Source organism: Lynx rufus, unplaced genomic scaffold (genome assembly GCF_022079265.1).
Source record: "Lynx rufus isolate CCGP_SWC_20201006 ecotype Redwood Valley unplaced genomic scaffold, mLynRuf1.p SCAF_3, whole genome shotgun sequence".
Lineage (NCBI taxonomy): Eukaryota > Metazoa > Chordata > Mammalia > Carnivora > Felidae > Lynx > Lynx rufus.
Window position 1 is genome coordinate 52318806 of NW_025814845.1, and position 11495 is coordinate 52330300.

General features: G+C 37.8%; 1 protein-coding gene across 2 annotated transcripts in view; it reads right to left on the minus strand.

The window, feature by feature from the left end:
- The window catches only part of UBA6 (ubiquitin like modifier activating enzyme 6), an 89641-nt gene extending 78305 nt beyond the window's left edge, over positions 1 to 11336 (minus strand). The window contains exons 1-2 of one of the 2 annotated variants that reach the window (XM_047090705.1): positions 11231 to 11336; positions 7779 to 7841 (exon numbers count right to left, since the gene is read on the minus strand). In XM_047090705.1, the coding sequence (XP_046946661.1) occupies positions 7779 to 7841; positions 11231 to 11301 (134 nt within the window). In that variant the 5' untranslated portion in view covers positions 11302 to 11336. The remainder of the gene's footprint in view (positions 1 to 7778; positions 7842 to 11230) is intronic. The other variant, XM_047090706.1, reaches the window with a different exon arrangement.
- Positions 11337 to 11495: the final 159 nt, after the last annotated feature.

The window sequence follows — 11495 nt, forward strand, 5'->3', positions numbered from 1 at the left end:
TTTATGAGTTTTTCAAATTGTTGCAAATCTTCAAAAAAATGTTCAATATATTTATAGAAAAAAAATCCACATATAAGTGGACCTGCATAGTTTAAACCTATGCTAAAGGTCAACTGTATATTACTTGAATATCACCATGTCTATTAGATGTAAAATTTGTAGTTAAAAACTTTCCTACAAAGAAAACTCAAAGGCCAGATAACTTCATTGTTATTTCTACCAAAAATGTAAGGAATAAAAAATACCTATTTTACACAAACTTTGTAGAGATTCGAAGAAACACCTCTCAGCTCACTCTATGAAATCAGCATTACCCTGATACCAAAACAAGACAAATCACTGAATTAAACAATACTCCAGAGGCACCCGGGTGGCTTAGACAGTTTTAAGCATCCAACTTCGGCTCAGGTCATGATCTTGTGGTTTGTAGGTTCGAGCCCCGTGTCAGGCTCTGCGCTGACAGCTCAAAGCCTGGATCCTGCTTCAGATTGTGTCACCTTCTCCCTGCCCCTCCCTCACTCCCACTCTGTCTCTCAAAAATAAAATGTTAAAAAAAAAACAAACCTCCACAACAATATCCCCTCACATACACACATGCAAAAATTCTTAACAGAAGTTTTTGTATATATGTAAAAATACATCATGACCAAACAGGTTTTATCCTAGAATTAGAATGTAAGGGTCATATAATAATCTAAAAGCCATCACTGTAACTCATTACAGTAAAATACTAAAAAAGAAAAACCATATGATCACTTCAATGAATGCAGAAAAAGTGTCTAACAAACTTCATATCCATTTGACTTAAAAAAAAAAAAATCCCAAAAAACAAAACTCTAAGTAAACTAGTAACAGAAGGAAACTTCCTCAACCAAATAAAGGGTATATATGAAAAACCTACAGATAACAACATACTCCACCATAGAAGAATGAGTTCCAACAAACATAAGGAACAAAGTGGGGTTGTCCACCTTCACCACTTCCACTCAACATTGTATTGGATGTTCCAATCAGTGTGATAAGACAAAAAAAAAGAAACAAAAGGCATCTAGATTGGAAAGGAGGAAGTAAAACAACATGACTGTAGAAAATCCTATGGAATTTACAAAAAATTTACTAGAACTAGCAAGTGAGTTTAGCAAGACTGCTGGATAAGAATTATTATTCAAAAATCAATTGAGCTCTAATTTAAAAGCAATGACATATTGGGGTGTCTTGGCTCAGTCAGTTAAGCATCTGACTCTAGATTTCAGCTCAGGTCATGTTTCTCACAGTTTGTGGGTTCAAGCCCCACACTGGGCTCTGTACTTTATGAGTATGGGCATCTTTTCATGAGCCTATTTGCTCTTTCCCTCTCTCTGCCTGTCCCTATGCACACTCTCTCTATCAAAATAAAGAAATAAACTTAAAAAAATAAAAGTAATGAAAAATTGGTAATTGAAATTTAAAAATTACAACAGTATAAACATGCAAATTACTTAGCGATAAATTTGATAAAACTTGGGCAAGATCTCTAACACTACTAGGAGAGACTAAAGAAATAAATTGACAGACACACCATGTTTCTTAATGCATCTTAAATTTCAATATTGTTAAAATGTCGATATTCCCAAAACTGAACTACAGATTCAACACAAATTCAAACAAAATTCCTGCAGGATTTTTTTTAAAGAATCAACAAGCTGAATCTAAAATGTACATGGAAATTCAAAGGACCTAAAAGACCCAAACCAACTCTGCAAAAGAAGATCAAAGTTGAAGGAATTACACTCCCAGATTCCAAGATTTATAATAGACCTATAGTAAACAAGACAGTGTGATACTGGTGTAAAGTGAAACAGATCACTGAAAAAGTCCAGAAACCAATCAACAGATATTTACTCTGTTAAATTCTGCCATAGATATCCAGAGAACTCAATGAGAATGGATAATTTTCAACAGGAGTGCTGAAACAATAGAGCTATATGGAAAAAAATAAACCTTGATTCTCACCTCACATTATATAAAAATTAACTTGAAATGGATCATAGACCTAATTTTAAGAGTTAATACCTTGAAACTTGAAGAAGAGATAACATCAGAGAATATCTTAGTATCCCTGAGCTTTGCAAACATTTAAAAAACAGGACAAAAACCACATCAATTATACATTAAAAAATGTATCTTACCAGAATCAAAAATTTTGCTACACAAAAGACCTTATTACGAAAAGAAAAAGACAAGCCACAAACTAGGAGAAAATATTTGCAACCATATATGTAACAAAGGACACGTATATATAGTATGTAAAGAACTCATTAAGACAGACACCAAAGGGGAGCAAAAGCTTTTATAGATACTTTGCCAAAGATAGATAGCAAATAGGCTCATGAAGAGATGCCTATGATCATTAGTCATTATGGAAATACAAATTAAAACCACAATACTACTACATGTACTAGAATGCCTAAAATTAAAAAAGACGACTATTTCAGGTGTTTAGTGAACATGCGGGGTAACTCAAACTCTCATAAACATTTCTGGTAGAAATGTAAAATGGTATAACCACTTTGAAAAACAGCTTGGCATTTCTTAAAATCTTACAACCCAGACATTTACTTCTAGGTATTTATCAAAGCATGAATGAAAGCATATGTCTACCCTAAAACTCGCATATAAATTCTCACGGCAGCCTTATTTAGAATAGCCAAAACCTGGAAACAACCCAAATGTTTATCAACAGTTAATAAATAGTTAAATAAATTGTAGTATATCCATATGCTAGAATACACGCATATGGATATATGCTCAGCAATAAAAAGGAACAAATTACTGATACAACAATGCAGATGAATTTCAAAATCATTATGCTAGTGAAAGAAGCCAAACCCTCCCCAAATGTGTACATACTATATGGTAACATTTATATAAAATTCTAGAAAATGCTAAATATTCTACAGTGACAAAAAGCTGATCAGTGGTTGCCTGGGGAAATGGTAGGTAGAGAGAGAAGGGAGGAGGGATTAAAAAGGGGCAGAAAGAAAATATATGCATGTGATAGTTATGTTAGTTATCGATATTGTGGTAGTGATTTCATTAGTATGCACATATGTCAAAACACATCAAATTGTATACTTTATTTTACTTTTTGAGAGAGAGAGAGACAGAGAAAGAAAGTGTGTGTGAGCAGGGCAGGGGCAAAGGGAGAGAGAGAATCTCAAGTAGGCTCCATGCCCAGTGTGGAGCCGCCCAATGCCAGGCTCCGTCTCATGACCCTGAGATCAAGACCTGGGCAGAAATCAAGAGTCGGATGCTTAACTGACTGAGCCACCCAAGGCACCCCTCAAATTGTACACTTTAAATATGTACAGTTTATTATACACGAATTACACCTCAATAAAACTGTGACAAAAACATTTATTTATGTTGGAAGACACTCTTTTATGGGCTATGCACACTCCTACATGTCTCACTATATATGCCTAGCAGGCAAGGTCCTGACTATTTTTAATCGGGCCTTTTCTCAGGGTTGTGTTGGCAGCACATAAATTGAGGGATAAGGCGAGTCTCTCTCCAAGACAAAGAGGAGGCTTGCTTACTGTCTGCCATAAGATGGTGGGTCTCCCAAATTCAGAGTTCCTCAGCTGTGGTATAAACCCATTACGTACAAAGAATCCATCTGGGCCCATGGCATTGCTCCTGTGGGACTTGGGAGCAAGGGGAACCAACACCACGCTTGATGGCCATGCTAACTGCTATATCATAAGTAGTGAAATTCTTGGTCTCTGGCCCAGAAGTTTAATATCTTCTCTCAGTACCCATTAAACAATAATAGGTTAGCTTTTAGGTTATAAGTAGGGTAATATCAAATTCTAGACTCTGACACCATATACATAGAATTCGACAAAGCTAAAGAATGTTAGAGATTAAATAGTGAGGAATGACATGGACACTAAAAAGAAAGATATGGCCATAACTCATGGTAAATAATAACTAGAAATTATTGAGCTCCTAGGCATTATTCTTCACGATTAATTTGCAATTTGTACATTTTTCTCCTTAAATATTTGTTAAATGGATGAATGTATATTGAATGTATGAAAAAATAAAGAAAAAATAGACTTAAGAGGTTAAGTGACTTATGATTACACACTCCTAAATGGTGGAGGATGATTCGAATTCAGATCTAATACTAAAATTTATACTTTCAACCACTTTGTTATGCTATATAGAAAAAGGAGACTTAAATACATATTATACAATTTGGTCTCACTAATGTAAACGACAGGGAACTATTTAAGTATTTTGAACAGAGAAGCCAGAGGCTCTGAGGTAAATTTGAAAAATATTACTTTGAATAAAGTATGGAAGATGGATTAGAGATTTAGTAGCTCTGAAGAGATCATATAAGAGACTCTTATAATAATTCAACTGAGAGATACTGAAGGCAGGGAGAGAGAATCAAAGAGTTGGAATTAAGAGTTGCTGAGAGGGGCGCCTGGGTGGCTCAGTCGGTTAAGTGTCCCACTTCGGCTCAGGGTCACGATCTCACGGTACGTGAGTTCGAGCCCCGCGTCGGGCTCTGGGCTGATGGCTTGGAGCCTGGAGCCTGCTTCCCATTCTGTGTCTCCCTCTCTCTCTGCCCCTCCCCCATTCATGCTCTGTCTCTCTCTGTCTCCAAAATAGATAAACGTTAAAAAAAAAAAATTAAAAAAAATTAAAAATATAAAAAATAAAAAAAGAGTTGCTGAGAAAGAACTAAAAGGATTTATTAAAAACTGAATTTGGAAGATGAAAAACAGGGAATAATCTAAGATGACAGCAAGGTTTCTGGCTTAGGTTACTGAATAGATTTGACAGCTTTTAATTAAGCCTGGGAATGGAAAGAGGGAAGAAGGAAAAGAGATCCAATGGTGTTGAGTGCTTTTAAGGCATAAAAGGGCACTCTAGGAAAAGACAATTGAGGTACAGAAGTATAAACTATGTTTGGTAAGAAAGTAGTCTACTATGGCCTGTGTAGTCAGAGGAAAAGATAGGTTGGGGCTAATATGTGGTGTTGGGAAAACTGGATTTCTGCAGGTAAAAGAAGAAATTGGACCTTTGTCTTATACCATACATAAAATAAACTCAAAATGGATTAAGGACTTAAATTTAAGGTTCGGGAGCACATGGGTAGCTCAGCCGCTTGAGTCTGACTTTGGTTCAGGTCATGACCTCACGGTTCATGGGTTTGAGCCCCACATCAGGCTCTGTGCTGACAGCTGAGCCTGGAGACTGCTTCAGATTCTGTGTCCCCTTCTCTCTCTCTGCCTCTCCCCTACTCACTCACTCTCTCTATCTCTCTCTCTCTCAAATATAAATAAATATTTAAAAAATTAAAAAAAATAAATTTAAGACCTCAAACTATAAAATTTATGAAGAAAACATATGGGAAAAGTTTCTTAACACTGGTCTTGGCAAAAATTTCCTGGATATGATACCAAAGTACAGGCAATAAAAGCAAAAGTAGACAAGTGCGACCACTCTACACTAAAAAGCTTCTGGGCAGCAAATGAGACAATCAACAAAGTGAAAAGGCAAACTACAGAATGGGAGAGAATATCTACAAACCATATATCTGATAAGAGATTAATATCCAAATTATACATGGAACTACAACCCAATAGCAAAAACACTCCCAAGGAGTCTGATTAAAAAATGAGCAAGGACTAGAACAGATACTTCTCCAAAGATACACAAATGGCCAACAGGATACAAAAAGGTGCTCAATATCACTAATTGTCAAGGAAATGCAAAACCATAATAAGATATCACCTCACATCTGTTTGGATGGCCATTATACAAAAACAAAATGCCAGGAAATAAGTGTCGGTGAGAATGTGGAGAAACTGGTATCCTTGTGCACTGTTGGGTTGGTAGGAATGTAAAATGGTCCAACTGCTATGAAAAACAGTATGGAGGTTCCTCAAAAAATTAAAAACAGAAATACTTTATGATCCAGCAATACCTGATCATAAATAAACTGTTACATGCTGTAATTTTCAGTCAAGCAAACTGCAGCCTACTTACACAATGTTGCAAATGGAAAATTTTATCTCTGGTTTACTGAAAATTATGTTCATTAATCAGCCATTACAGGATTAGAGGGATACAAAAAAGTTTCACAAAGATTATAAATATGAATAAAATTAACCAATGCTATCTTAAGAAGCTGCCATTTGTTATCGTGAGAATGTGATCAAAAGGATATTAAGAATATCATAATTACAGATTAAGATTCCAAACTTAAGGTTATTTCTAAACTACTGTATATTATAATCGGGAAACTGCATGGTAAAGTAATTTTCACATAAGCAAAATTAAGTCCAGTCTTAACCTCTTTTTCCAATTGCAAAACAGTAATTGAAATTAACATACTAGGATGTACATATCAGCTCCTCCTAAAATGCTTGAAACTGACTCTGCATCCCACATAAAAACAATATAAAAAAGAATTTAAAATACGTAATAGCTTATTGTACCAAATTCTATTTACATAAAATCTATCTACATAATCTATTTCCTCATACGGAAGAAATCTAAAAACTTTTAAACTGCCTTCCATACAAAAAGATTATACTATCTTCCATACAAACAACTTGAGGTTTTAAAAAAAAAAGTCTTAGAAGTAATAGCAATTTAGGGGCAACTGGCTGACTCAGTCAGAAGACCATTTGACTCTTGATCTCGGGATCCAGAATTCAAGCCCTATGTTAGGTGTAGATATTACTTAAGTAAATAAAAAACTAAAAAAAAAACTGATAGCAATGTATACATATTTTAATTTCTCTTTAATTCTGATAAAAGTATTTTGATTTCATGAAAAGGTATGCTAAAAAAGAATCTCACTAAATTCCATTCAAATCAGTTCTTTAAGCACATAGTACTTCTTTGCTGTCTATACAGTGCAAACATGCAATGTTGTTAATGAGACTACACTGAAGTAAAAATAATCTCTAGATGTTACTATATAACTTACATAAAATGGATTGTTTTTCGTTAGATTCCTGCACTATCAAGAACATAATAAATATGTACTCCTGTCCAAAAACAAGAAGTATATTTTATAGTGGATAACAAAATCATTCTTTTTTTTTTTTTTTTTTTAATATTTATTTTTCAGAGAGGGAGAGAGACAGAGCATGAGCAGGGGAGGGGCAGAGAGAGAGGGAGACAGAATCTGAAGTAGGCTCCAGGCTCTGAGCTGTCAGCATAGAGCCCAATGTGGGTCTGTGGGTGGGAACCCACAGACCATGAGATCATAACCTAACCTGAAATCAGACTTTTAACCGACTGAGCCACCCAAGCGCCCCTCTTTTTTTTTTTTTTTTTAATTTTTATTTGTTTTTGAGAGGGAGACAGAGCGTGAGCAGGGGAGGGGCAGAGAGAGAGAGGGAGACACAGAATCCGAAGCAGGCTCCAGGCTCTGAGCTGTCAGCACAGAGCCTGACGCCGGGCTCTGACTCACAGACCCCGAGATCATGACCTGAGGTGAAGCTGGACTGATTGAACCACCCAAGCATCCCCAAAATCATTCTAAGTCATATTACCTAAACCTAAAAGAACTGAGATTTAAATATTAATCAAGCTTTCAGACTACAGAAAAGAAAAATCAGACAAAACGCTAATTTTACCTTCAGAGAACTCTTGGGATATTTATAAAACTCTGCATAGGTCTAATGGTATTTTCAAATAGAGTATTCCATTACTTTAGAACAACAAATGAGGAAAATAAGTTTCAGTTTCCGTAAGGTTCTCACCTGTATAATGCATCATCAATCTCCACAGATTCTGCTGACATGATGGGCAAATTTGTATTGGTACTGAAAAAATAAAACACAACTTATAAGAGCAAGTTTCGGTATTTAATATTCACGTTCTGTAATCTAATATTCAATTATACATGGCAGTTACTAAAGAGGATTTTACAAACCAGATATATATTTTATTTTCCACTCCTTTATTTCCATTTAAAAAATAGGTGAAAATTAAATTCACTGAATGTCTATTCTGTGTGTATTGTAAAATTATAGCCTATAGTTTTAATTCTCAGGTGTTATCAGATATTGTTTTACATATATTCTGATGAATCTGTATTTTCCGAAGTTTGTTGGGAGTACCCCATATACCTTCTCTAATAAACACACTCTGTCTAGATAATCTTGTTCAATCCATATATGGAATTTACCAGATACTGAGGATATCTAAACTTATTTTTCCATGTTTGACATCTTTTCTGGCATCCAAATTGTCCACACCTGCTAGAACAATCTCTCTCTTCTGATGTTTAATCGGTTTCATGAACGTAATAAGCCCCAAACAGAATTCAATTTCCCTGTTTAATCTATTCCTCCCCAATCTCTGCCAACTCAATTTCTGGTATCACCATTTACTCATTTGCGCAGGCCCAGACTCTAGAGATCTTAACTTGTTCCCTCATTTCTCCATCTGCATGCTGGTACAATCTCAGGCCAAACCATCATCGTATTTCATCTGAACTACTTCAAAAGCCTCCGAACTAGTCTCTCTAGTGCTACCATTGCCCTCCCCCTTCAGTTTATTCTCCATATAACAACCTAAATTTTTTAGAACGTAGTCAGACGTTACTCCTTGACTTAGAACTATTCTTAAGTAACTCTACTTTCTAAATAAAATTGAAACACATTACCATGGTCAAAAGGGTCTAGGTGTTCTGTCTCCCAATCATCTCTTCAATTACAACTCCCACTACTTTCCCACACTGGTCAACTTGCTATTCCTCCAAAAAGTCAAGCATGTTTTTATACTTCAGTGAAACTAAAAGTCACTAAAAAGTCACTTCAGTTTTTATACTTGCTTTTTCCTCTGCTTGGAATGTTCCCCCTTTAGATCTCTGAATGGCTGACTCTTATCACATAAGCCTCGACTAAAATATTGCCTTGCAAATATTACATAGACCAGTCCTGATCATCCTTTCAATGAAATGCCTCCCCTTCTCCTTAGGTCACTCCCTAACTCACTAACCTGCTGTATGTTCTTCAAATTACTAATTGTTTACTGTCTGCCTTCCCCAAGAGAATGTATGATCTGTTAAGAATTCACTAATGTATTCCAAATACCTAAAACTGTACCTGGCATTTAATAATAATTTAAGAGCACTGTGTCACACATGGTTTTAAGTGCTTTAGATGTACTGTTAACCCTTACAACAACTTTATAAGATAGGCACTATTACCATCTCCGTTGAACAGAGGAAAAAAAACTGAGGCTCACAGAAGTTTATTTAAATAACCCATCTGAGGTTCCAGAGCAGGTAAATGGCAGAGCCAGAACCTGAACCTACGCAGTCTAGCTCTTGACCACCATGCTATACTGCCTACTGCATCTCAAAGTACGCACAAAGAAAGCACCCAAAATGTATCTGTTGAATGAATTTTAAAAATTAAAAAAAAAAAGGGGGTGCCTGCTTGGCTCAGTTGGTAGAGCATGCAACTCTTGATCTCAGGGTTGTGAGACCAGGCCCCACATTGGGTACAGACATTACTTAAGGAAATTAAAACACATTTTTTAAAACAAGCATACTAGCATGATAAGATATACTTATGCATCATTTACCACAGCTCATCCCAACTTTTTCACAGCATGGCATACAAAGAAAAATGAAAACAGGATGAACCCTGGGAAATAGGAATGACTCCCAAGCAAAGGAAACCAGCCTGGGGCATTATAGCCTGAGCCACAGTGACAGCTAAGATCAATTATCATCTTGGCAAAAAGTAAATCCTTTCCAGGTTCTGGGAAACTCTATCAATTACAGGATTCTAAAAATCATGTGAAAACACAAAATTGAGGTTTTGGAATCCAAATTTCTAAGCCTGGTACTGATATACAGGCCAAAGGATTTGTATATACAGTTAATCAAAATGTTATCATTTATCTTACCAAACACTGATTGGTATTATCCAAAGATACCAGCTCTAGCTAAGTTATACATGGATAACTATTAGAAATATTCCTGATTGCAATTATGAACCAGGAGACAGCTGTGTTTAAGAGATCACCTACCTAATAAAAACACACACATACAAAATATGTTCTTTTGGCAGAGTGATAAAATATGAAAATAAACAAAATTTCTCATTTCACAGTTTTCTTATCCCTAGCTGCCTTCCCTGATGGAGGACAATGGTCTAGTGGGTAGAGCTCTTAAGTAAACATGAACTCCTTTCTAACCAGCTTTGTCACTTAATGATATGACTAGCACTGATTTTTCAGAAAATTCTGCTTTACTGGAATGTTTCAAAAATCATTTTTGTAATAAGATCTATATGGCAATCAAAAAGCCTTTTAAGTAAGGGGAGATTTTGTTTGTATTACATAATTTCCCTCAAGTAAATGTGGCAATGCTGGCAACTGCAGGTAGTATGGTACCGAAAACATCCCTTCAATCTGAACCGGCGAAAAAGCTACAGGTTTATGGACAGGCTCCCATTAGCTCAAAATCATATATCCATCACTTCTCTCTTTGGAATACTGTATTCTGGTGGAGGGCAGTATATAACTAACGGTTTTATTAATTACGAGGTAACTGAAACAGGAACCATACGAACATTTCCCACAATTTTGCAGGAATGTTAGAGACGTGAAACAAACAAACACCAACTAGGGAATAAGTAACTCGTACGTTTTTCCCTGGATTTTTTTTTTTTTAACTGTGGTGAACACAGGACTCCGGGTGTCCTGACTGGCACTGATTCATCATTACCAAGTTCCCTCTGGTAACAGTTTTCAAAGGAGGATCTCAGTGCGGGATCGCCCACAGTGGCGCTCTTAGCTTTCATTTCACCGAAAGGTGGGGGAAACGTGTTTGGCAGCAGGGCTGTGAAAGCTCACACCAAGCGACCCGGGCCAGAACTCTCGGCGGGGCCCTCTCCACTCCACTCCACCCCCGCCCCACGTCCGGTGCATGGGAGAATGGCAGACCCCGACTGGAACTGAGGGGCGAAAGGACCGAGAGTTGGCCTTTCTCCTCAGAGAAGCCGAGAGCCGCCGAGGTCTAAGCCCAAGGCGCCACACCCACCCCGCGCGCTCCCCTCGCCTCCCAGGGCCGGTTCTGCCCGGCTCCGCGGCCTCGCGCGCGCTCCCTGGCCGCCCGAGCGGGAGCAGCAGAAAGCCGGCGCCCGGGTCCCGCCTGCCACCCCTCGATGCTTCGCGCTCACACTCATCTTCTTACCTGCCGGCCACCCAGGAAGAGCAGGACGCCTCTTCCTCCCGAGCTGCGACTACCGGCTCGGATGCCTCCATCTCCTCCAAGAGTCGCCGCCGCCGCTGGCTACGGGTAGGCAGGGAAGGGGGCGGGACCGCGAGGTCAAGGGGCGGACGGTGACATCACCGGAGGGGGCGGGGCCGGAGAGCGTGCCGCCGAGCAGAGCCTTCCCGTCAACCCCAGGGACGTCCTGGTTTCCGGTTTGGGTGTGGCCGCCAGGAAGAGGATAGGC